Source organism: Patella vulgata, chromosome 1 (genome assembly GCF_932274485.2).
Source record: "Patella vulgata chromosome 1, xgPatVulg1.2, whole genome shotgun sequence".
Classification (NCBI taxonomy): domain Eukaryota; kingdom Metazoa; phylum Mollusca; class Gastropoda; family Patellidae; genus Patella; species Patella vulgata.
The window spans coordinates 10,595,851-10,623,661 of record NC_065879.2 but is presented as its reverse complement, the minus strand read 5'-3'; the positions used below and the strand labels follow the sequence as shown (position 1 = coordinate 10,623,661).

The 27,811-nt window shown below is 37.8% G+C and overlaps 2 protein-coding genes across 2 annotated transcripts in view; both read right to left on the bottom strand.

The window, feature by feature from the left end:
- Positions 1-3,206: 3,206 nt before the first annotated feature.
- LOC126814695 (3-oxoacyl-[acyl-carrier-protein] reductase FabG) lies at positions 3,207-11,407 on the bottom strand. Its single transcript, XM_050540035.2, has 9 exons — positions 11,314-11,407; positions 10,231-10,370; positions 9,619-9,711; positions 8,221-8,359; positions 7,414-7,454; positions 6,761-6,830; positions 6,458-6,494; positions 5,890-5,953; positions 3,207-3,514 (listed from the first exon to the last, which is right to left on the bottom strand). Exons 1-9 carry the CDS (start codon positions 11,357-11,359, stop codon positions 3,356-3,358), a joined length of 789 nt encoding a protein of 262 aa, XP_050395992.2. The 5' UTR covers positions 11,360-11,407; the 3' UTR covers positions 3,207-3,355.
- A 1,069-nt stretch (positions 11,408-12,476) lies between these two features.
- LOC126814563 (cholesterol 7-desaturase nvd) overlaps positions 12,477-27,811 on the bottom strand; it is a 59,658-nt gene continuing 44,323 nt past the window's right edge. The window contains exons 3-6 of the mRNA XM_050539814.2: positions 25,951-26,129; positions 21,888-22,133; positions 17,656-17,829; positions 12,477-16,600 (exon numbers count right to left, since the gene is read on the bottom strand). Coding sequence (XP_050395771.1) covers positions 16,433-16,600; positions 17,656-17,829; positions 21,888-22,133; positions 25,951-26,129 — 767 coding nt within the window. The 3' untranslated portion in view covers positions 12,477-16,432. The remainder of the gene's footprint in view (positions 16,601-17,655; positions 17,830-21,887; positions 22,134-25,950; positions 26,130-27,811) is intronic.

The following is a 27,811-nucleotide window of genomic DNA, read 5'->3' as shown; positions in this document are numbered from 1 at the left end:
CCAATAAACAATACATAAATAGGGCAACACATGAAGTATGGAAGCCCGATCAGGTTATGACAAAAGACTAAAGGTAATAAATGAAATGAAATATGAGAGAGGGAGAGAGAGAGAGGGGGGGGGGGGGGGGGTTAACGTGCACTCGACACAAACTAGGTCATTTCGGGACTAACACATCGTTAAATTTTATTTTAAAAAATTCGTTTGTGCGTAGGGGTCTTTAGCAGTGGGAGGAAACCGGAGGACCCGGAGAAAAATCACGAGGTTGGAATCGAATCCCCCCCAGTTGACTCAATGACAAACCGTACGATACAGCGCGCATGTGCTAACCATTCGGCCATCCACTCCCCCCCCCCCCCTGAACTGAAATGGGGTTTAGCATCCTACTCTTCTGCCCCAACTGTAAAGGTAATAAATGTGCATATGTCATATTTCGAAGGATAGGTGGTGGGGACAGTCCATGCGCGGGCGACTATTGGTAAAGAGGGGGGTTGGGGGTCCTCCCCCGAAATTTTTTGAAAACTAGACGCTCTAAAACGCACTCTGTGGATATTTTCAGCATCATTTTCTGGCAAACAATTCTAATCCCTGAGGCAGCAAATGATACGAAATCTAATCTAAAGATAAATCTTCAAGCCACCGTTTACGATTTATTCTCTCATGTACACTACAAAAACTAGAAATATTTACACTAATGAGATTCCATCTCCGCCTCCATTCCCAGTAGTGGACACACAAATGTACAGGCCTACAAATCTTTTAATTTATATAAACTTAAACAAGCCACACACACAGCTAAACATATTGATATTCAATCTCAATTGAAATAAATGTAACATTTTACTGTATTATTCATTGGTGATTCAAAATCCGATGGCAAAGGCGAATTTTCCCACGTTAACATTCAAAAATGGCGACCACATTGAAATAATAACTTTTCGCCTTTTTTTAAAGTTAAATCTAGCTGTTTATATTGGTCCCATAGCTATTTTAATGATTCACATAGTACCAGTTGTATTATATTATCTATTTTGAATGTGACAGTGGTGATGTTAGAAATTACGTGTTTGGAATTTTATAATTTGCGTGATTTATCATCCAGTATACCATATAAAAACAAAATCTCAGTTATTTAATACCCAGCGTATCAGATATACACACCTACATGATATACATATTATTATAATCCCTAAGGAATATTTTAATTATTTACTGTTATAATATGAATTATCACATATTCCCTGTTAAATAAAAATCGGTCACCGGGTGCAGCTGTACAACTTCAAGGACCCTGGCCTCAAGTGCCTGGGACCAACTCTACACATTCTGAAATGTCAATAAAAGCTCTGGAATGATTTCAATTTCAAAAACTAAACAGTAAGCAAAACATCGGAAATAAGTGGTGGGGACAGTCCCGGGACACAGTATATCATGTCTCCACCACTAAAAATATTGGTGGGGACGCGTCCCGGTGTCCCCACCGGGATCTGCACCCATGGTACACGCTGTTCCTTCGCGGGCCAAAATCATGAATTATATGTTGGGTACTGACCATCTTACTGAAGACTCACTTATTTCGAGAATGCTATGAGAATTGGACTTTCTGTTCACTGTGTATATAACTATTGCCTCATTGCACTTTTAGCATGCTTTTGGGTGGATTTGGCGCTCTACAAATGTACAGTATTATTATTATTATTAATGTAAGTTTCGTGTATCAACCATACATGTAGATTAGAGGTGGGTGGGGGCAACATGGGTTAGTCAGAACCTGCCTGTCACTATCCCAGCGGTCCTGATTTGTCATGAGAGGATGAATTCTATTGACAATCAGCGTTCCGCAAGCTTTCGTTCCAGAGTTATGCCCTTTTACCCAAAAACTCTGTAAATGCGAAAAAGCCCACAGTATTTGACAGATCCTTTTTAGATTTGGTGTGATACATTAGGTTCATGCGATGACGAGCCCATCAATATTGAGCTTACTGCAACCTTTCGTTCCGGAGCTACCCGCCCCCGCCCCCTTTGCCGAAATCCTTGGCGTTACTCGACTGAACGTTGCAGAAGTGAAAAGGGTATTTGGGGCTACAGCGCATGCGCCGACTGAATGAGAAAATTTATTAATTAAACTCTGACAGCTGAAACATATTCTCCGTTTTTAATTACGTCACGATTCTACTCACACCACCTCCATTGTCGTGCCTAGCAGAACTGTGACAGGACTGTATTCTGCGTCACTCGATTGCAATTCTGTCAATTCGGGAAGGCAGTCGAGCACCCCTCCTCTGAACGTCCTACTGTTTTGCTCCGAACTGGGCTAATGCAGACGGGCATACGCCATACAGTGTGCTATGAGGGAAATTTTGCCCGGACAGCGGCACTACGGCCTACTCTTATATCGAATTCCAACTGTCAAGGCATCTTTTACATGCACGCCATTGTGTACACGGGACCTTGGTTTTCGTCCCATCCGAACGACTAAACAGCTGTTCTTGTCACCCCCTCCGTCCTGCATCACTGACAGGGGAGAAATACGCGGAAAATCTAGATGAACTTTCTCGGCCAATGCAGGGATCGAACACCCGACCTCCAGGCTAGCGAGCCAGCGTCTTACCCGGATTTACTTCAAATTTGGAGTGTAGCATTGAGGTCATGAAAGGACGACACTATTGATAACAAAAGGACGTAACTATGGATGTCGTTACTGCCCCCCCTCATGAAATGAAATGAAATGGGGTTTAACGTCCTGCTGTTCTGCTCCTATACTGGGCTAATGAAGACGGGAATACGCCATACATTGTGCTATGAGGGAAATTTTGCCCGGGCAGCGCCACTATCGCCTACTCTTATATCGAATTCCAACTGCCAAGGGATCTTTTACGTGCATTCCAATGTTTACACGGGACCTCGGTTTTTCGTCTCATCCGAGGGACTAGACAGCTGTCCTTGTCAGGCCCTCCGTCCTGCATCACTGACAAGGGGAAACCACGCCGGAAAATAGGGATGAACTTTCTCGGCTAATGCAGGGATCGAACACGTAGAATTCATGACGACCATATGAAAACTTGGGCTATAAAACAACCAATATATTTTAATTTATAATTTGAAATATCAGTAACCATTTATTGCCATCAACATGAATATTTTGAAATATCATCAGTAACCTTTTAATCCTTTTAATACGAAGTTGTTCATTGGTGGTGTTTGGAGGGGGGGGGGGCTAAAGCATTTCTTCCGCCATTAGCAATAGCTATTGTGAACATTATAATCATAATGTTATTATAGAAATCAAGTTTATATATCGTACTAATCATATGTTTTTATTGGAAATATCAGTAAGGTTTTCAACCAAGGTTGTTTATTGGGGAGCTAAAACATGTCTTCCACCATCAGCATGGATATTTTCTCCAGTAACGAAACCTGACTCATCTGATATCAGGAACTTGATAATCTTGGCTACTTGTTCCGGTGTTCCAGGGCCACCTAATGGTTGTAGGCGATCTTGTTCCTGCAAATACTTAAACAAAAAAAAGGTAAGATTAAGATAGAGATAAAGGTTTATTCCCACGATGGCGCAGTTATTGACCGTAACGGATTAAAGGAAGTCGTTTTCGACGCCTTCGTGGGAATCCAGCTTTCAGGGATTAAAATGGATTAATAATGTAACAATGGAGTTATAGATTGTTATGATAAAAATTTATATTTTCATAATCCCCAATGTGACTAAATAACTAACATTTTAACATATTTGGAATATGACTTTAAGAAATAAAAACAAATTAATTTAATTTCACCAAATAAGGCACAATGTCTAAATACTCGACTAAAGTTAATTCCTCTTTTTTGTGTCTTCTTTTTAATTCCTGGAACTGGCTTTGGATTTGGGCAAATTTATGAATCTTGGTGATTTAAGATTCATATTGAATACTTGGATGATATGATGATTTTCATCATTAGTTGTCAATTTTGAGTCAACATAGTTATTCATAAAATCTTTAACCCCGTTAATTGGGTCCTAATAACAACATGTCTCTCTTCAAACGAAAGCCGACAAGTCCATATCTGCGCCTTCGTGGGAAGGATTAACACTCTGTAACGGCGCCGTCGTGGGAATACACCGAGATAAACACTTTCACTATCAAGTAAACTCAGTCAATTTTGAATAGTTCTAATTACGGGATTCTGTTTTCAGTATTTAAAGTCTAATGGCAAAATAATATAAGATAATATTATCTAAAGGGGCATTAGATAATGGATTGACATTTCTCGCTATAACAGTTTAAAAAAAGATAATGAAAACAGAGTATGCTGAAAATTTCAATCATTAGCGATTCAAATTTAGGCCAGCCTCGGTCGTCATTACTAACGTTGGTACGATAATAAACAAAGTCTCGATTATCCAAAGTACGTTGGTTTCGAATCCCTGGTTGTACGTGACAAGGAGTAGGGTCGCCTGTCCAACCTCGTGACTTTTCTCCGGGTCCTCCGGTTTCCTACAACTGCTAAAGACTCCTACGCGCAAGCGAATTATTGAAATAAAATTAAACCATATGTTAGTCCCTAAATGACCTAGTTTGTGTCGAGTGGACGTTAAACCCCATCTCTCTCTCTCTCTCTCTCTCTCTCTCTCTCTCTCTCTCTCCCAAATTACGTTAAATTATCCATCACAAAATGTTTTCAAATCCACTAAATATAGCATGCCTGTTTAAACAAGAATATAAGTTTGATATTATTTAAAGACACAGTATGGGAGATTAAATAAAGAGCTGACAGTTCTCACTATAATAGTTAAAAACTAGATAAGGTAAAGGCAATTTGCTGAAAATTTCATTCAAATTGATCCACTTTGAAATTTTCGCCTAGCCTCGATCATCATTACTAAACAGCATAGTCTCGATTATCCATTTAATCGTTAAATCGTGAAGGAAAGTTATGCAGTAAATCGGCTCATAATCATCATTACTAAAGTCGGTTGATAAAAAAACCAAGTCTCGATTATCCATTTTTTGATTTAATCATCATTGAGCGTTGAGCAGCACATCGGGTTGCATTCCAGTAAATATCGCAGGCTAGCATAACCATCTAGAGTTGATTATGGTCTGGATAGGTTAATTAATGTCTAATTAATAATTTAGATAACATTTCAGGCCTAAAGAAAGACCTGCAATAGACAGATTTAGCTCTTGCATAATGTGTTTTTAAACAAGAATACCGACAGGTGGTATTATTAAAACCATAAAACGATGTGATATTATATAAACAAGAATACGACATGTTATTATATAAAAAAGAATACAGGGTGATATTTTTTTAATAAAGAATAGAAGATTATTTAATTTAAACGGGTATACGAGGTGACATTATTTAAACAACAATACTGAGTGGGTGATATTATTTAAACAGGAATATCGGGTGGGTGATATTATTTAAACAAGAATACCGGGTGGGTAATATTATTTAAACAGGAATACCGGGTGGGTAATATTGTTTAAACAGGAAGGCCGGGTGGGTGATATTATTTAAACAAGAATACCGGGTGGGTAATATTATCTAAACAAGAATACCGAATGGATGATTTGTTTAACCAGGAATACCGGGTGGGTGATATTATTTAAACAAGAATACTGAGTGGGTGATATTGTTTAAACAAGAATACCGGGTCGGTTAATATATTAAAAAAGATAAAGAGTAATATTATTTAACCAAGGATACGAGGTGATATTATTTAAACAAGAATATTATTTAAATATTACTTAAACAAGACTATTATTTTAATATTATTTAAACAGGAATATTATTTAAATAAGAAAATTTTAAACAAAAACATTGTTTAAACAAAAACATTGTTTAAATATTATTTAAACAAGGATATTTTATGGATTGATATCTTACCGTTACGTATCTCTCATCACTCATACCAGCTCTCTTCTGGAAATCTGTTATAATAACGCCTGGACTAAAACGATGACCAATATTTTATTACTGTATAAAGACATCAACTATGAATCGTACTGATTATATTGTCAAAACATGGAGAGAGTGTCCAAACTGATCTTAAACCTTCACCTCTTTGTATTAAAGTTTAATTGCGTCTTTTTAAGGGTAGTCAATTGATGCACTGTTAATAATTATATGCGGTTTCAAAATGGTCTGTCTGAAATACTTCCGTTCATTGATATAGAGCCTATAGTTGTAAGTAGAAGGTAGATGGCAGAGACATTTTGGGGAATTTGGTACAAGTTATAGGTCGCGTAAAAAAGTAACTGCGGTTCTTTATTTCCCCGCTACTTGTGTCTCTACTGGCCATTATAGGCTAGTTTGAAGGATCACGTTATAGCCGAGATATGGATCACAAATTAATGTCACGTATAATTAATTACCATAATCAGATAGTGTAGTATTCCTATCACAATATATCAATTGGTGATTGATTTATTATTTATCAGATATCAAATATTACCTGACTATATTAACTCGTACTTTATCTTTAGCTAGTTCTGTAAAATAAAATAAAACAGATCTTTATCTTTAGTTAGTTCTATAAAATAAAATATATTCTTCCTTTATCTTTAGCTAGTTCTATTAAATAAAATTTATCTTTAGCTAGTTCTATAAAATAAAATATATTGTTGCTTTATCCTTAACTAGTTCTATAAAATAAAATAGATTGTCTCTTTATCTTTAGCTAGTTCTATTGAATGAAATAAATTGTTCTACAAAATAAAATCAAAAACATAGTGTTTCTTTAATACGTCATTATTACCCATGGCTAAAATTCTAGAAAAATGGTCGAGTGCTGCTTTGCTCATACAATAGGCCGTGGCTCCCTGAAACTAAATTATAAACCTGCGTGATGAGACATCAACATAGTTTGGGTGGACTTTTTGCGTCTACAAATCAAAGCCACGACAAATCGGACTCTCCGAAATAAAGGGCACATGGTGTATGGGGAAAATAAAATAACGATAGTCCCAAAACCTTCTCGGGGAGCATTGAAACCAAAATGTTTGAGAATCCGAGATAAGAAAAAAGATTAATAGGGATCACCGTAGTTTTCAAACGTAAGTACTTAAACTGGAGGTCGAGGAATTGCTCCTGCTGTTGGCCGAGAGAGTTCATCGGGATTTTCCGGCGTGCGGAACGGAGGGCTTGACAAGGACAGCTGTCTAGTCGTTCGGATGGGGCGAAAAATCAAGATCCGGTGTACACATTGGCGTGTACGTCAAAGATCCCTTGGCAGTTTGAAGTCGATGTTAGAGTAGACTGTACCGCGGCTGTCTGAGCAAAATTTCTCGCATAGCCAACTGTAGGCATATGCCCGTCCTCATTAGCCCAGTTCGAACAGAACAGAAGGACGTTAAACCACATTTCATTTCATTTCATTTCTTAAACTATTTTAAGTTTCTGCATACTAACCGCTCTCTGGCCTGATATGCTTGATATATTTATAATACTGCCTGAAAAAAAGGGGTAATACGAAATCGTGAAAAACATTTTAATCACACAATTCGTCACAATTTAAACCCAATTTTTTGACATCTTAGAGTCAAATGATTTTATGAAACGCAACTTATCTGCCCTGTTAAGTTGATTTGCCGACATTTTAGTTTACGAAAATATATGGCTGTATATATTCTGACATTTCGCGAACAATCCAGAACAGTGGTTCTTTCCTTAATAATCAATCTGCATAAATGAAACCAAGCTTCTAGATTGTAGTTCGAGTGACAGGGCCCTAACCACATAGAAGATTTTGGTGCCTCCAATAGTATACAATTCAAAACATAAACAATATTAAATACAATTCAAAACATAAACAATATTAAATACAATTCAAAACATAAACAATATTAAATACAATTCAAAATATAAACAATAATAAACAATCCGTCAAGGACTTAGAAGATTTTGGTTTCCCCATTATAGTATACAATTCACAATATAAACAATATTAAACCATAAACAATCCGTCAAGCACGCGGTTAGAGTATTTTTGAGATTTATACACGTCATAATATATTGAGACAAAGAGGGTAGCAGTAAGAAACGACAGAAAACAATAAAATAAAACTCATTAAGAGTTCCTAATTAATGTTCAAATTAAATATTTTGCTTAATGGTTAATCCAGTCCTGACGAGTGATAATTCTGTTGAGCATAAATGGAACCAAGCTGTGCGAGGGTTAAGTTGTGCAGGTACCAAGGGATGAAGAAAGATGTTTACCTTGAGTTTTAATTAAATAAGGAACTGCGAGTTGGGTCAGGTAAAATGGAGCTCGTACGTTAACTGCCATTGTATTATCGAATACAGCTAATGATGTGTCCATTGTTTTAACATAGGTTCCACCTCCAGCATTATTAACCTGTTAGTCAAAATTATTGTTAACGTTATGGAGCAGAATTCACGACACAATTCTAACTCTTAACCCAGTAATCCGTATGCTATTCTGGTGGTCGGGTGTTCGACCTCTTCATTGGCCGGGAAAGTTCATCCAGATTTTCCGACGTGCCCCCCCCCCCTTGTCAGTGATGCAGTACGGAGGGCCTGACAAGGACAGCTGTCTAGTCGTTCGGATGGCACAAAAAAACGAGGTCCCGTGTATAGTACACATTGGCGAGCACATAAAAGATCCCTTGACAGTTGGAATTCGATATAAGAGTAGGCCGTAGTGCCGCTATCCGGGCATAATTTCCCTCATAGCACACGGTATGGCGTATACCCGTCTTCATTAGCCCGTGTATAGTAGAACAGTAGGACGTTAAACCCCATTCCATTTCATTTCCATTTCCGTATGCTATTATGATTACTTCAATGTAACTTCTTAAATTAGTGCTTTGAGTTAGGGGACCGTGGTGACTCAGTGAGTAAGACGTTGGCACGACGAAGGGCCCGACAAGGTACAACGTATAGTCGTTCGGGTGGGATGAAAACCCGAGGTCCCGTCTAGACATTGGCGTGCACGTAAAAAGTAGGCCGTAGTGCCGCTGTCCAGGCAAAATCCCCCCCCCCAATAGCACACTGTATGGCGTTTTTATTAGCCCACTCGTTGCAGAACATAAACCTATAAAGTCTTATTTTTAATATAAAGTCTTCGTTTAGGCTTTTGAAGTAATACCATTAAAAACCATGTCAACAGTTACGCCATGATTTGTGTACAGTTTAAAGATGCATTATAGGAGATTAGATAAAGAGCTGACAGTGCTCACTATAATAGTTAAAAACTAGATAACGTAAAGGGAATTTTCTGAAAATGTCGGTCAAATTGATCAGCTGTGAACCGAGAATTTAGCGATTGAATTTTGGGCCTAGCCTCGATCATCATTACTAAAGTCGATACGATAAAATACATAGTCTCGATTATCCAATTCTTGATTTAATCATGAATGTGCGTAGACAAGCCGATCGGATCCTAATCCAGTAAATATCGCAGGTTATGGTCTGGATAAGTTAATTTATGTCTAATTAATAATTTAGATAACATTTCAGGCCTAAACAAAGACCTGCAATAAGCAGATTTAGCTCTTGCATAATGTATGTTTAAACACGTCTGATGACTGAATCTTATGAATATACATTTAACAATTGCATGTTAATTTTTAACGTATGGAGATTTCAACTTACCAAGGAATCCAACTTCCCAAAATATTCAACTGTTTTATCTAATATATTCTTTATATCGCCATCTTTCTCCATATCGCCTACTATGATAAATATCTACAAAACACTTATAAATATAGGTTGCCTGGAAACAAAAACATTCGCCAACAACAGCTAAGTCGCCCGACAGTCTACAAGGGTTGTAGCATATTTATTAGTTTGTAAGTAATGGAAGCATTTAAAAGACACTATAAAACTGATCAAGAAAAACTACCCATTGAGTTCTTCCAGATACTAGTATCATTTCTTATACAAAACATGTACCGGTAAAGATGATAAATTTAGCTGTACGATCGAGTTTACGATAGCAAGTTTCATGGCGATCTTACGTGAATTAGATGGTTTTAGAAGAGCATCGCCGAAAGACCAAAAAGAAAATTATTAGCCTACTAAGTGTATGCAACCAGTTCCTCGTTCAAAATCCTCTTTGATACGCATACACCAAAAATGAAATAACAGCCAACGCGCGACCTCGTTTTTGCCTGAAAAGCGACGCAAGTCGTCGACCCTTTTGGACACGAAGGCGACTGGAATAGACCACCATAGTAAATAGAATATTACCAAACCCTAACTTACGTCTTTTTCAGGTAATCCGAGTTCCTGACATTTTTTGCTGACCTCTTGCAATCTTTCCAATTTTCTACCAGTGAGGGACAGGCGACATTTTGCTCTAGCTAAATATAACGCTGTACCTTCACCTATACCCGAACTGGCACCTTATAAAGTAAGCACATCAAATTCATTTAAAATCAAATGTACCAATTATAAAGTAAGCAAACACATTTAAAATGAAATGTACCAATTATAAAGTAAGCAGAACAAATTCATTTAAAATCTAATGTATCAATTTGCATTTAGTTATTATTATGAAAGATTCAATTGGGATTTCTACAGTCACAGTAATCAGTCGTAATGTCGGGACATGTTAATTGGCATGGAAGCCACGCTGGATAAGACGCTGGCTCGCTTACCTGGAGGTCGCGTATTCGATACCGGCATTGGCCGAGAAAGTTCATCGGGATTTTCCGACGTGGTTTCCCCTTGTTGGTGGCGCAGGATGGAGGGCCTGACAAGGACAGCTGTCTAGTCGTTCGGATGGGACGAAAAACCGACGTCTCGTGTACACATTGGCGTGCACGTAAAAGATCCCTTGGGAGATGGAATTCGATATCAGAGTAGGCCGTAGTGTCGTTGCCCGGGCAAATTGTCCTCATAGGTCACTGTATGGCGTATGCCGGTCTCCATTATCCCAGTCGGAGCAAACAGTAGGACGTTAAACATCAACAAAATTTCATTTAATTTTGTTGATTGGCATTATGGTTGACGCCCTAATTAACAGATTATATGGTACAAACATTGGAACGCCAGGGTGGTCAGTTAGGTTGGAATTGCTTTTCTCTAGGGGTGGAAAATGGTGTTGATATTACAGAAGAGTTTTGCGATCGCTTTCACCCCAGGGGCTACTTTGTTTTGTAGGCCTGTTATCTGCGCTTGATTATTACTTTACGGTTATAGGCTTCCATACATGTTGGACACACGCGTCGGTGCAATGTCACACTTGTTGATAATAACAATTTGTCTTGTTTGTGATAATAGACACAATTTATTCTAAAATATTTGAAGCAAGCAGGAAATGTCATGAATATAGACCACACTTACCTGTTATAAGGACAACTTTACCGGCTACACTACCTAACTCAGCCATATTTGTGTTATCAACGAAAAGAACTTGACCTAGAATTTAATGGGAGACAACTCCTTATTTGTTTAAATGGATGCAGCCCACTATATCATCTAGCGTTGACTTCTTGCCTATTTGCCTGGCCCAACATTTATACAAAGTTTTCGTTTGTATAAGCCGCAGAAAACATCACTGCAACCAACGAATACAAACTCTATATACCCCCACCCGGAAAGTTGAAACGATGTATTCGTTATTCCGAGTTAGACGTTCATATCGAAAAAATGGAAGAAGTTTTTATCAAATGGACATATTATTTAGCCTATTTAAACGTGCTGAACTCATTTTTGTTTGGGAGCCGCGGTTGTTCGGTGAGTAAGGTATTGGTTTAATAAGCAGGAGTCTCGGGTTAGCTCCCGGTGTTGGATGAAGTTTCTCCGATTGCAGGATGGATAGCCTGGCAAGGTACAGCGTCTAGTCGTTCGAATGCAACTAAAAACCTTGATTCAGAGGGGGGGGGAACTAATGGTTAACGCATGCGCGCTGGATCATAAAGTCTGTCATGAAGTCGAGTGGCATGGTTTCGTTTCCACGCTTGTATGTGACAAGGAGTAGGGTCGCCTGTCCATCCTCGTGGATTTTCCCCGGGTGCTACAGTTTCCTTCCTCTGCTAAAGCCCCCTGTGCACAAGCGTATTATTTAAATTAAATTGAACCATATGTTGACCCCGAAATAACCTAGTTTTGGACTGAACGTTAACTCTCTCTCTCTCTCTCAGGGGGGTTGGATGGCCGAATGGTTAGCACGTGCGTGCTGTATCATAAGGCCTGTCATTGAGTCAACTGGCGTGGTATCGAATCCCCGGTTGTACGTGACAAGGAGTAGGGTCGCCTGTCCAACCTCGTGGGTTTTCTCCGGGTCCTCCGGTTTCTTCCCACTGCTAAGGACCCCTACGCTCAAGCGAATTATTGAAATAAAATTGAACCATATGTAAATGACCTAGTTTGTGTCGAGTGGACTTAAACCCCATCTCTCTCTCTCTTTCTCTCTCTCTCTCTCTCTCTCTCTCTCTCTCTCTCTCTCTCACCCTCCCTCTCTTCAGTAGTAATATTCCCTGATTGATAAGTCAAACATAAATGGCTGAAGTCTTTATCAGATTTAATTGTTGTAGATCAGTGCCATATATGTCTCTACAAAATATTAACAATTATTCCAAAATAATTTACATACATACTTTATACAAATATTTCATCATTTTCACATAAATAGTAAAACACTCTACATAAAATAATTACAATCTAATATTCTCGTCAATATGTAAGTTTTTACAATAGAACCATCTACCAAGGGAGGTAAGTCTATTTAAAAGTCTCTAACTCAATTTGATTAAATGTAGTAAACACTTTACATAAAAATAATTACAATCTAATATTTAAACTATCTATTCTCGTCAATATGTAAGTTTTAACAAGAGAACCATCTTCCAAGGGAGGTAAGTCTATTTAAAGGAGTTAAGTCTCTAACTCAATTTGATCAAAAGAGAATACAAACACAGTAATAACAGATTTTAGCACAATAACGATTGCCTTTAATTGTTTTAAATAACAGTAGAGCTAAAAAAATCAATATATTATATTTTCTTTAATATTCGAAATTAAAAACACGAATTAAAATTCAGTATTGATCAATTTCTATCAATATTGATGTTGTTATCGTGCTGTGAAACTATAGGATCCTATTATCCAATATTTAAGACACAATTAACATTTTATAATCAGTACACGAGTCGTGCATTCTATGGCTTCGTGTGCCATTTGTAAATGAACAAATAAAAACATATCCTACAACACAATGTGAAGGTAATTAGTAAAGGCTGATTCACAAACGACAAAATAATAATTTAAAAAACGTGTAGAATGTAGTAAGCAGGCGTAAACGACTGCCGTTCAATTTGAACTGTTCACGTATTTCACCGAACGTAATTGATTAGAAATTACAATATTTCTTTCAAAAATTGAATATAAATCTCTTTACATACATTCATATTACATTAATATGTGCTTTTATAACCATTTATGTCTATTTCAAGGTTTAAAAAAATAGAGCTACACACCCTTTAAAGTTGCTATACCTAAAATGGCGCCTATCAAATTTACCCATTTTGTCTCGATAATCCCAACCACCCCGGGATCTTGTTTGAGCATATACTCTTATTGTGCCTTGTTGATAAATCAATATCATGAAATACTTAACTGGAAGATGGTATGGACGAATATCTCAAATAATAAAAGCAAATACACTTAAAGAAGGTGAAATAATTAAACATTACACAAATCAATCAATAACCAATAACAACAGTATAACAACCTTTATATATACAGAAAAAAAAACTCTAAAAATATTAAGTAGAAACGGTTTATTATAAATGTAAACAGGTGCTTGGAAACAGTATACAAGCACTCTCTATATCAATCTGATCACAATACTATGTAAATTGCGTTTCGTTTTATTTTTGATATCAGCACGTCATAATAAAATAAACGAAACGAAATTGTTATATATATAATCTTTAATTAAATTATGTCTTCTACGTTATGAAGTTTGTTGAGACAATACTCTTCGAAACGTTGACCAAATACAATAGTAGCTATTGTCGACAAGTATGTGTTATAGTGTATTGTAACGCTTTATGAAAACCACAATAATACGACTGTCGTTTGATGCTTATCAGAAATTGGAACTATCTTCCATACATAACTATATTCAAAATACAACAATAACCACAGTCTAAAAGGGGCACTGTTCATTACCCTACGAACCCTTTCTTAGTATCGAACATATAAATTTACAAGATACATACAGGAATAGAAATATAAATTCATTAACAAAGCATCAGAATCGTATCAAAAATAAACCCTAAATGATCCATGGTCTGCGTTTTATAAATGGGCCATTTTCTTGCACATGTAAATAGACCGAAAGACTACATGTTTTTCATTCACTATATGTAATGTCGAAACGTCGCATTTTTAATTACGTGAAATATTAAAAGATAAAAAACATACTCTCAGTATAATCACGTAAAAATAACATTTTTTAAATATCAGCTGTTTTATATTCTAGCCATACTATTATTAACATCCATTTTGAAGACAATCACAAAAATACTTCTTATTATCTGTTTAATATTAAACGTCAGTATATATGTAAAGATACATTATGTAAGAGTTGGATAAAGAACTGGCCGTTCTTACTATAACAGTTGATAATGAAAAATGAATATATTGATAATTTCGGTAAAATTACTTCATTCTGTGCGAAGTTATGAGTGGTTGATTTTTTTCAAAATATAGTCTCGATTGTCAAGTAACATATATTGCTACGATAACAAACATCGCGATTATCCATTTTAACGTTAAATTATTAAATAGCGATTGGGTTTTAACCCATTCAATATAGCATTGCCATCTGATGGCCTAGAAGATTGCATGTGAATGTGAATAAAATGTCTAAATATTATTAATATATATAACATTTGAAGCCAAAAAAGGCCAGAAATAGGCAGATTTAAATCTTACATAATGTATCTTTAACATAGGTATAATATTTAACACAGTATCTAGAAAATAAATATATTCTTATATTTACGTCACTGGGTTACTCCCCTTTGAACTTGAAGAATAGATACACTATACAACTTAAAACATAAAAGAAATTCTGCTGTGAACCCTTTAGGTTTAAATAATTATTGGAAGCCACAATTAATGAATACAGTATGGAATTCATTGTTAATCGGAATTCATTTACATTATCCAAAGAGTAACGACGACAATGATTATGAGCTACAATACACCGCACACACTACATGTACACGATCTTTTTTTTTTCACGTGATATTTCCGCTGTTGTGGTAGACCAGTGATTCTCAACCAGTGTGCCGCGGCACACAGGTGTGCCATGAGATCTTCCTAAGTGTGCCGCGAAATTTTGAACGGCACACTAAGAAAATGTGAAAAAAAAACCACGTGATCCCAAATGAGTATTCACTGGTGTCTACTGATAATTTCATAGCTGTGTTTTTCTTTATTTAGTTTGTGTCATTCTATGTGTCTATGACTAGTCTGTGTCTACGGTTGTATTCCGTCGGACTTACCATGTTTTTATTTTGTAAAATTCAAATAGTTTTCATATATTTTTAGCCAGGTGTGCCGCTATTGTTTCATGCGTTCCAAGGTGTGCCGTTGGCTAAAAAAAAAGGTTGAGAACCACTGTGGTAGACAATCGAAACACTGAATAATGCGTGACGATGAATTTAGAATTTGACGATAAAAAATAAAGCCTAATCATATAATCTGTGCAATCCGACAAAAATCGTTTAGTGTGGGGTTGCCTTTATTGCAATAAGCGGAAGTTTAGCATGTAATATAAATATCAGCTTAATTGCATGTAAAAAGAAAATACTGATTAATACGTGACGGAGAAATTAGGATTTGAAGCCCAATCAAACAATCTAAGCAATCCGACAAAAATCGATTAGTGTGGGATTGGCTTTATTGACATTAGCGGAAGATTTAGTATATACAATAAAACTAAGCATAGCAGAACTTTTTAGCAAAAAATATTCACATTTTGAAAGTATCAACACATGCGCATTTGGAACAAAACAATAATCGGAAATATATCTTGCTCTTTCGCACACAGAAAATTTATATATAACACACCAGGCATATACCCAAAACGTCTATTATAACCATTATGGTTAACGTATATGACGCTTCTAACGTCAATGGCATTATAACACGTCAGGCATATTGAAAACGTCACACGGTTAACGTATGTGACGCTTATAACGTCAATAGCTTTATAACACGTTAGACATATACTGAAAACGTCAAATATGGTTAACGTATGTGATGCTTATAACGTCAATGGCTTTATAACACGTCATACATCTGAAAACGTCACATATATGACGCTTATAACGTCAATGGCTTTATATCTCTGTTTGACAGGTTTTTTTTATAACGCTTTTTGTTCATATCACACATCTTTGTAAGGGTACCGCGTATATGCGGTCATTTGTTTTATAAATTACCACTACCAATCTAGCTTGTCCCTTTGGAATGTAAACCTCTTACTATTTTTAGAATAAAACTGTGAGAACCATCTTTTATGCCTGGCTGTGAGGCTGTCTTCAGAGGATTTCACTAATAAAGGTTTACTTTCATAACGTTTGTTATTCCATATCATAATGTCCCTCTCAACCTACAAATATAAAGATATTAAATAATAAGTGGCTATCTAACGAAAGAGAGAGAGAAAAAAAAAGTTGCCAGGCAACGAAACACATGTCCTTGTTAACTATAGTCCAAGTATTAATTACAACACAGTAACAACTGATCACGGGCAATAACCCATGAAGTAATTATCTGAACTAAAAAAAAAAATTCGATAGTCTTCTAGTTCTTCTTAGCGATAAAATAAACATAAGGTGTACTACAAGGGTTTTTTTTTCGGATCATTAATAGAAACGCTGTGTATAAAAGTCAAGTCAATCGGGTGATAACTTTGGCCCGCTAGAGCACCCCAAAACAATTGTGAACGGCCGACCAACCGACAGTAAGGGGTGACTACAAACACTTCCACATTTCACCTAGATGCGGGATAAAGGTATAAATCCATACCAGTAGTTGTTAGTATGGCCCTAGTTTCCCGAATGCATGAAAATCAGGAACCTTATTTCTCAGAAATATGTTTGGATTAATCATATTCTGTGACGCGACGTGCTAAATGAGCGAGTTATTTCTTATCTTGTCTGTATTGATCTTGCAAATGGAAGTATGAACTCTGATTATCAAGGAAATTTGAATTACATCTTGTTCTGAGATGCAATCTGATTAAAACACAGATCCTATTTCGTTTCGGTTTTTTTTATAGTTCATAATTTCGTTTTACTTGTCTTTACTACACTTGGATCTGAAAGAGTTGTTATATAACCCGCGTTCTCGTTGATGTGAGGGATTAGCCAATGAAACGGTCTGTTGCGACGAGTTCTTGGTGTGCAGAAATCTCCACTAGAAACATCAACGCAGATTGGTTAATCAAATGTCTGACGCCATAGGGTCAAAAGCCGATCGTATGACCCCTGACATGACCTCCAATTACAACCAATCAGATCTTCATGTAATAGAGACCATCGAAAGTACAAAGAAAACGAAACTTAATCAGATTCTATTTTTGCACCCAAATGACAATTGGCCTGACTCCACCCGAGGCAAATAAAAGTGTGGTCTACCGTAAAAAGAAAACCATCTACATACCTGTACGGCTTCTCCCCATAAGAAAAACTTTCCAATAAATGTCGGTATAGTCCAATGAACATAGACATTATGTACGAGTTTCTGTAGAAGTGGTTCAACAGGTGTTAAACTCTGTATATATACACCTTTACAGAATGAACTGGTGAACTCCATATATACAATACCTGGACCTATCTGTAATATACAATAAATACTATATTATACTCATATATACAATAAACACTACATTATACGCATATATACAATAAATACTACAGTATACTCGTATATACAATAAATACTATACTATTCAAAAAAAGTAGGGGATATTTGATTTTTAAGTGTTATTAAAGTCACCTAATGAAACTGACGAAGAAACAAATGACAAAATGAAATGAAGTTCACATTCATCGATTTATTCCAAATGATCGTTAGACTAAGTAAGGCACAGACTGACCATTATAAGGGTAAAATGATACCCGGGGTCAAACAGCAAAGTTACCACAGCATCACAACCAAGTCAGTAACGGGTAAATCCTCCTCTGTTTGCCAAACAAGCATTGATCCGACGTGGCATACTCCTAACGAGACGCCTAAGGTCATTTTGGTCCAGATTGTCCCATTCCTGTTGCAACGCAGCAGCAAGTTCTTGGACATTGGCAGGACGTTGTTGACGTTGACGTAACCTCTGTCCAAGCATGTCCCAGACATGCTCGATGGGGGAGAGGTCGGGACTCAGTGCTGGCCAAGGTAATGTGGTGATGTTCTGTTGTTGGAGGTAACCTGTAACGATCCTGGCCCTGTGACATCTTGCGTTGTCATCCTGGAAGATGAAACGGCGGCCATGACGTCGTGCGAACGGCACAACATGGACTGTCAAGATGTTGTCCCGGTAGTACTGGCCTGTAACACGCCCTGCAACAACATGTAAAGCCGTTCTTCCAGCAACAGTGATGCCTCCCCACACCATAACAGAACCACCCCCAAATCGATCATGTCTGATGACGTTAACGTCTTGGAAGCGCTCGTTTCGACGACGCCACACCCTCCTACGTCTGTCCAAAAAATCAACAGTGAACCTTGACTCATCTGAAAACATCACATTGCTCCAGCGTCGATTATCCCAGTGTTGACGATCCCTACACCAACGACGTCTTGCCTGAATGTGATGATCTCTCAAACAAGGGATCACGCGAGGACGTCGGGCACGAAGGTGACCCCTATGCAGTCGATTCCGAATCGTCTGGCCACTCACTCTCACACCAGTGTCTGTTTGAAGACGAGCGCTGATCTGATTTGCTGTGATGACACGATTTCTCAAGGCCAAGGTACGGATAAATCGATCCTGGGCTTGAGTTGTCGCCCTTGGTCGACCTGAGCGTGGTCTGTCCTGTACAGATTGTGTATCACGGTATCTGGACCATAGCCTGCTTATGACAGACTGAGAAACATTCATCGTCCGCGCCACAACCGCCTGTGTTGTGCCGATCTGTAGCATGCCAAGGGCATGTAACCTTTCATTTTGGGTAAGCCGACGCATATCAAAATTTGTTTTCTGATCACTAAAACAATTAAACTGATGTTTCCACCCTGGAATTCAATGCCACAATGACTGTAACATTCAAAGTCAGAGTCGTGCAAATCTTGGGTTGGACCCCCATGATGATCCCAAGCATCACCTGCATTCCATGCGGTAGCTATTGGTGCGTTTGGGCGTCACATGTAACTGGAAATGTTTCTTCTGTTAGGTTCTATAGTGACTTTTTTCGTAGTCATTTGCATATTTTAGTATTATGCCCCCAAAATCAAATATCCCCTACTTTTTTTGAATAGTATACATTACACTGCATCAAACGTTATATCCAGAGTTGAAAGAGATCCAAGTAGTCATTTCTCAACTAGCCGGAGCTAGAAACTCAATATACAATACCTGGATCTATCTGTAAAATAAAATACTACACTACATTTATCCTTTGTATCTGAAACGGGGCCGATTGTTGCTCGTCAAGGCCGATTGCTGTCTGAAAATTTTTATTTTTTAAATTAAAATAATTAGTCCTTTTGTGACTAAAACTTTATTACATTAATCCCGAAGTGTGCCGATTGTTGATTGCAGTCTGAATTTTATTGTTTTAAAGATAATAATTAGTAACTTTGTAACTTAAATATCTCGATTTTGTTCCTTAGCGTAAGAGACTTTGTAATGTCGGTGAAAGCTCGCGTTTTAAATTTTATGAAATGGGACATAACTCTTACAGTATTATCCACAGTGAATTTTTTCACAACGTGGGGTATTTTAGGTTCACATATACGGTGACCAATGTGTTTTTCTTAATTTATAAGAGCAGACAGTTTTAATAAAAATCTATAATTACGTATTTATAAGAACCTGTGATATTATAATTTTAAAAAATCGACACGTGTGACGTCACGGACGAGACGGCTGCATCCACATCTGTTATGAAAGTAACGCGTTAATTAGAGCCTCAGAGATAACTAAACGCTGTCTACACCAAGTGATACAGACAAATTTCATATAAATTATGGTTTTAATTAAAATACATCAGCTGTGAAATAACCTTATCCAAATTAAAACGAAAGAAAACCAGTAGTTGGGACGTTTAGTGAGACGTACTGCTATCTCATTAAAATTTGATTAAAATTTCGTTTCGCTATTTTTTCTGCTTTGTATACTACATTGTAATCTACCCTGCTTTCCATGAAACCCGTGTATAGCCAGGGATAGTTTTATGTATAATGAATATTGCAACCCGAAATCCATCAGGATGAAATTAAAATGCACTTGATTTTGTTATGAACTATATTTGCCACAAAACTAAGTCCGTATACAAAGAATTTAATTTGCCAATAAGGACGTATGATCTGATATAGTACAAGAAAAAGGATAGGTTTCCAGGCAATTAAACGTTCAACAAAGCGGCAACGTCTTCCGCGGCAGTCCATAATATTTGTTCATTGTGACCTTTTAGCGAATAAACCTTTTAGCGAAAAAACATAGTTCTTATAAAAGATTGTTCTAAGTAAACACTAGTCATATTCTAGATGTAAGTATAGGAAATCGGTAAAAAATCAACGGGTTTCCTCGTCACGAATTCTCAAAGTAATCAAGAGCAATAACTCTGAAAGTAGTTATCTTTGAAAATAAAGTTTTACAAGGGCCATATACATACGACCACACTTCAATGTAGGCATGTACAAACGAAAAGTAATCCTGACTTCTATCAGATTGGAATTGCGGGACTTTTCATTTTAACCAAAAATAGTTTTAATCCAGACGTCAAATTACAAAAGACATCTATTAAACCATTTTGTATACGATGATTTTTAAAGCTTACATACTACTGCCAGTTTAAGGTGACCCTGTCCTAACATGTTGAACAACTTTTGATAAATTGTAGCACTATCACGTACAACCCAAACAATCCAGTTAGGTTTTGATGAAAGAATTTGGGCTGTTTCGAAAAAGACGTCGACTTTGGTTCAAGTTGACGCAAAACAAAAACAATTTGGATTACACTGAGGCATGCCCTTGGCCTTCATTTCGATTATGTGGTATCTTGATATCGGGGGCTTGGATGTCCGAATGGTTAGCATGTGTGCGCTGTATCATAAGGTCTGTCATTGAGTCAACTCGCGGGGTTTCGATTCCCCGGTTGTGCGTAACGAGGAGTAGGCTCGCCTGTCCAGCCTCGTGGGTTTTCTCCGGGTCCTCCGGTTTCCTCCTACTGCTATAGTTAAACCATATGTTAGTCTTGGTACGACCTAGTTTGTGTCGAGTGGACGTTAAACCCCATCCCTCTCTCTCTCTCTCTCTCTCTCTCTCTCTCTCTTTCTCTCTCTCTCGATATCTCACTCGATATCGACCAATAACACTAAAGATATTGTTGCTAAGCTATTTGAAGTTGACGCCAAACAACAACACTTGGTTATACACTGGCATGGCTCAGCATTCCATATATGGGCCTTCGTTTCGATTATGAGCTAAGAAGAAGGGCAAAGAAGGACCTTTCTGCTCTGAGAATATGTTTCATTTAAAATCGACCAATAACACTTCGGGATACACTGCGTCATACCATTTATGGACTTTCGTTTCGATCATGAGAGAAAAGCTAAAAACGAAAGGGACTGTTATGTTCTCAAACATATCTCCGGGTCAAAACGTCGAACTTGAACTCGACCAATATACTAAAGAAATTGTTACTAAAACTTCTTAAAGATAACAGTCGACTCACCTGTCTGGCCGTAACATTCATTCCTATTATGGAGAAGAGATTTCCAAAACATTGAATACTGTGACCTAGTCGCATGACTCCAATATGTTCATTTGGTGCCGATTGAGGTTCCCATTCGGCTTGCCACTCATGATGTCCGAAGCCCCAAACTTTACTCCACATGTACCGTAAATCGACACCGGCCCCTAACAAGGGTCCATGAACGTGCGCTAAGTGAACGACATCGGCGCCATTTTGTGGGATTTCCTGAAAGTAACAAAGAGGTAATAAGTGAGTGTTTATTTTCCAGGTTTTGCAGTTTCACTCACGACCATTCTACACACACACAGATACACCTAATTCATTCTTCGAGAATAAATCTCTGTCCTGAACGGCCGCCATATCCAATACCTAGTATATTGTTCTGTAATGAGGTTCTACTGCGTTTCGAGTCTGGCATACACACAAAGGCTAAATAAACCTATTCAATTTCATTAAATGGAAGCAGAATAAATACTTCTCAATATTCTCGAAGCATACTTAGTGTTTTCGAAAATAGTTGATTTAGGACTTAAAAAATGTCCGTCAACTAGCGTAGTGTCTGTTCTCAAGCGTGGCTAACTGTAGACGAAATGAAATGAAATGAAATGGGGTTTAACGTCCTACTGTTCTGCTCCTATGCTGGGCTAATGAAGACGGACATACGCCATACAGTGTGCTATGGGGGAAATTTTGCCCGGGCAGCGGCACTATCGCCTACCCTTATATCAAATTCCAACTGCCAAGGGATCTAATGTATACACGGGACCTCGCTTTTTCGTCTCATCCGAAGGACTAGACAGCTGTCCTTGTCAGGCCCTCCGTCCTGCATCACTGACAAGGGGGACTAACTGTAGACAGAAAGCCTAAGTTTACTATACCCTCGCTGCCTTGTACAACTGGAAGAAGCACACACAGGGATGGACAGAGAAGGGACATGCGAGTATGGTAGACTCGGGGGCCACTAAGGAGTTATTGTTCTCAGGAGGTTAGGGTTATGGAGTATACGAAAAAGTCTGATACCTAAATATAGTTATTTCTTGATATATTTTATGCTTGATGGTTTGTAGTCTCTGGGGGTTTGGCACTCAGGTAAAAAGCACCATTATGCAGTCTGTAAGTCAAAAAATATGCCCCCCCCCCCCGCACCCGGACACCCGCTAAAGTGGGGATCCCGTAGTCCGTCTCTGTGCACCCACAAAGGCATATAATGCTAAATCCATTGTTGGTCGTATTTTGGGGGGGTGGGTGACCGAATGGTTAGCACGTGCGCACTGTATCATAAGGCCGGTCATTGAGTCAACTGGCGGGGTTTCGAATCCCCGGTTATACGTGACAAGGAGTAGGGTTGCCTGTCCAACCTCGTGGGTTTCCTCCGGGTCCTCCAGTTTCCCCCCGCTGCTAAAGACCCCTACGCGCAAGCGAATTATTGAAATAAAAAATTAAACCATATGTTAGTCCCGAAATGACTTAGTTGTGTCGAGTGGACGTTAAACCCCATTTCTCTATCTCTCTCTTTATCGTGATCTTTTCCCAGTATTCACTTCATTATAAAAGTATTATATATTTGTCTAGACGGTGATGGTAGTTGATTCATCTTATTTACATTAATTGTTCATATTATACACGACTATATATAAACGTATTTAATACACTGCAACATTCTTTGAATATTTCTAAATCTGTTAATTGTAAGGCGAGACAAATAAAGATGTTTTATTTACACCACTTCAAAGCAGGCTTAGGCCCATAATAATCTAATTATACCGCTTGAAAGACTGTCATTCAACGCCCAATTCAAAAGACTTGAAGAAGAACGATTTCTTAATTGATATTATCAAGGTTATGACTGTTATGTTATTGCACATCGTAAATAAACATAATCCATCACCTAGGGGACTTTACCTGTCCGGGGTGTCTTGAATTACAGATACATCATGTAAGAGCTAAATCTATGTATTGCAGGTCTTTATTTTGGATTCAAATGTTATATAAATTATTATTTAGACATTTATTACCATCCCAAGCCTATAATCAACTCTCTAGACCATCGGATGGCAGAGATCTAAATGGATTAGATCACCCACTTCAGAATCAAGTAATGTGAATGAAATTTTCAATATATTCATTTTCGTTATCTATTTTTGAACTATTATAGCAAGAACAACCAGCTCTTTATCTACATCTAACATAATGTGTCTTTATACAACCATTCGCGTTGATATCTTATCTTGTCTGCGGGGGGGGGGACGACTGAATGGTTAGCGTGTGCGCGCTGTCTCATAAAGTATGTCATTGAGTCAACTGGCGGGGTTTCGATTCCCCGGTTGTACGTAACAAGGAGTAGGGTGGCATGTCCAACCTGGTTGGATTTCTCTGGGTCCTCCGGTTTTCCCCCACTGCTAAAACCCCTACGCGCAAGCGAATTATTGAAATAAAATTGCACCATATGTTAGTCCCGAAATGACCTAGTTTGTGTCTAGTGGTCGTTAAACCTCTCTCTCTCTCTCTCTTTCTCTCTCTCTCTCACCCTCTCTCTCTCTCTCTTGTTTGTCAACATTGACTGAACAGCGCATTAATTTGTTCATTAGGCGAAACGACCGCACATGGTTGATGAATAAAATAGAAAATGAATAAAATAGAAAAAGAAACTGCAACAGTTGTGGTTTTGCTTTAAGAATGTTAATCTTGTTATTGAGTCATTCTTCAAAAATGAGACATATCTTATTTAATAGACGACACCTGAATTACATCAACAATCACTACAGTTTGAGCTAAAGTAGCTAAGTCTCTAACTCAATATCATCCATCGACATTGAAAACACGAATTATTTGTCAATTTAAATCAACATTTTTCGACAGATTGCCAAACGTTGGCCAGATGAGCTGGAAACTTTCCAAGATAGATATAATAGACCAATTTAATTCTAAATTGAACCTTTTGTAATGTATACCATGCATTGAATATTTAAAAATATGTTTACAAATAGCGGGGTTGGATGGCCGAATTGTTAGCGCGTGTGCGCTTTATCATAAGGTCTGTCATTGAGTCAACTGGCATGGTTTCGATTCGCCAGTCGTACGTGACAAAGAGTAGGATCGCCTGTCCAACCTCGTGGGTTTTCTCCACCCCCCCCCCCCCCCACACATTGCTAAAGACCCCTACGCGCAAGCTAATTATTGAAATAAATTGAACCATATGTTAGTCCCGAACTGACCCCTCTTGTGAGTGAACAGGTGTAAGGTCGCCTGTCCAAACCTGTGGGTTTTCTCCCCCCCCCCTTCTGCTACTCTCTCTCTCTCCCTCTCCCTCTCTCTCTCTTTACAAATAACAATAAATTACGTCATCGTTTACGTGCAAGCCAATGTATACACGGGACCTCGGTTTTTCGTGCCATCCGAACGACTAGACAGCTGTCCTTGTCAGGTCCTCCGTCCTGCACCACTAACAAGGGGGGTACCACGCCGGAAAATCCCGAGGAACTTTCTCGGCCAACACAGGAGGCTACTCGGAGACATCCCAGTTGTCGAGTCGGCGCCTTCCCCACTGAGCCACCGCGGCTTCATTATTCCATGAGATTAGCAATTTGATGATTTTCTAATTTTAAGATAAATAATCAATCTGATTAAAACAATATTTCGTTTCGTTTTTTTGTAGTTCAAAATTTCGTTTTACTTGTCTTTACTACACTAGAATCTGGAAGAGTTGTTATATTACCGGCGTTCTGGTTGAAGTGAGGGATTAGCCAATGAAACGGTCTGTTACGGTTAGTTCTTGGCGTGCAATGCACGGAATTGTGGGTAAAACACAAGAAACGTCACCGCTCTTTGATTTATTAATTTCTGACGTCATAGGTCAAAAGACGCTCGTACGACCCCTGACGCAACCTTCGAGTACACAACTGGTCAGATCTTCATGTAGTGTTGGTCATCAAAGGTATAAAAAACGGAACGAAATATAAAACTGTATTATAATCAGATTGGATAGATATACATCTAATAAGTTTGGGGATTTGTTTTTTTATTATTATTTATTTTACCTTACCTCTATATGAGAATTAACAAGATGTTCGGTTCTTCCTCTATACGTCCAGGTGCCGTTAGCTATGTCTTCAAGTTCCGGTGGTAGCCACGTTGGATCAATGCCTTCAGCGTGGTGCCATAAATATATCCACCCATTTAGTTCCAGAATTGGCCACGATTTGACTTTAGCTATTTCCGGAACTGCAAATAAAGAGTAAACATCCTTTATTAAATATAGAATATTATATAACGAAATGGCGGCTTATTCTTATGTGAAATATTCTGTAAGCTCCCTTAGGCTGTCATTCTGTCTGATCGGAGACTTTCTGTGCGTGTAGGCCAAGCTATTAAAGTATGCCCACAAAACACTTTGTTGTCTTGTGCTTTATCCCTGTACCTATAATGATTGCAGTATCAATGCGCATGTTAAAGAGTACATAAAAAGACACATAAAAGTCGTATCTACCTGAAGCCAGTGTGTTTTATACACTTTGCACAAATTCCATGGCAATCTCATTAAAATTATTCCATGTATATGACAGTTTATGTAACATACAATTTCTAGCTAAGTCTCTAACTCAATATCATCCAAAGTCTTCGACATCGAAAATACGAATTATTTATCAATTTAAATAAACATTGATGTTGTAGTCTTACTGGGAAAAGATGAGCTTCTTATATCCAATATTTAAGACAAAATAAATATTTTACCATTGGTACACGAATTATACCATAATGCGTTTCAGAGCCATTTGTTACAAGGGACTCAAAGAACGAGGCTAGACATATTCCACAAGTCATGTCAAACGGTGACGGCATATTCTTATCTGGAGAGCATGCGCAATAAATACTATAGGTGTAGACTGGAATAACCAGACCCTAGAGATTGCCATTCGATTGAGACTTATGGCGTATTTCGCCGAACATAACTGATTTACAGTAAAAACAGAAACGATTGAATGTAAATCAGTTTATATACATCCATATTACATTATTATATTCGTTGCGACCTATTTGTGATAATTCTTAGGTCCGGAAATTACCGGATTTAGACGCGACCCCACAAATACATAGTTTTTATCAATATGTTTAGCTTTAAAGTTCGGTTTAACCCGTGTACACTTCGTCGTTACTTCCACTATGACTGGGAATTTATAGGTCATGTGACACACGTAAACATAAATTCATTTTTATTCATCAATGAAATTGAAGGCCTTTGCCGACTGTTCACTGTAGCAGACAACTCCGTCTTCATTAGCCCAGGTTAGGAGCAGAACAGTAGGACGTTAAACCCCATTTCATTTCATTTTCAGCAGACAACTGTTCATTAAAGTACTCCCAGTATTAACAAATAATATTCGATTTTATAAATTAAATGAATGACTATTTTGTGACGCGATGGACGAGAGTGTGCCGTGTATGGAAAGTCGGTGAGATATTTATATTGTTTTACTATTGATAGATTTAGAATTATCCAGATCAAATGAACGTCCTACTTTTTTGCACCGACTCATCTAGATCAAATGAACTAAACATTAATTTTTCCGTGTTAGAATTTCAGTCCGGAGAGAACTAACGCTATACAGTCAGTAACCGCTGGGCTTTTTGTAATTCTAGACGTTGAAGGCTATTTAGGGTTTCCTTTTACTGTTCATATTTCCTTCTCCACTTTGACATTATTTACAACTAAACTGGTAGTAATTTTACAGTATGGATCTTGTAAATAAGGAGAGCTTTAGTCCACAATAGAGTACTGGGGAAAGGACCATAACTAATATTAAACATACATCGTGCAAGACCTAAATCTCTCTATTGCAGGTCTTTTCTTTAAAGATACATTATGGGAGATATTTATAGAGAGTTGGCCATTCTTGCTATAACAG

Bases quoted from the DNA above. Each gene is read 5' to 3' on its own strand.
- LOC126814695 (XM_050540035.2), bottom strand. From the start codon at position 11,359: ATGGCTGAGTTAGGTAGTGTAGCCGGTAAAGTTGTCCTTATAACAG. The intron at 8,360-9,618 runs GTAAGTTGAAAT...TTTGACTAACAG, and splicing joins TTGGGAAGTTGGATTCCTTG to GTTAATAATGCTGGAGGTGG. The intron at 6,831-7,413 runs GTTAGTATGCAG...TTTATAATTTAG, and splicing joins GCATATCAGGCCAGAGAGCG to TTTCAGGGAGCCACGGCCTA.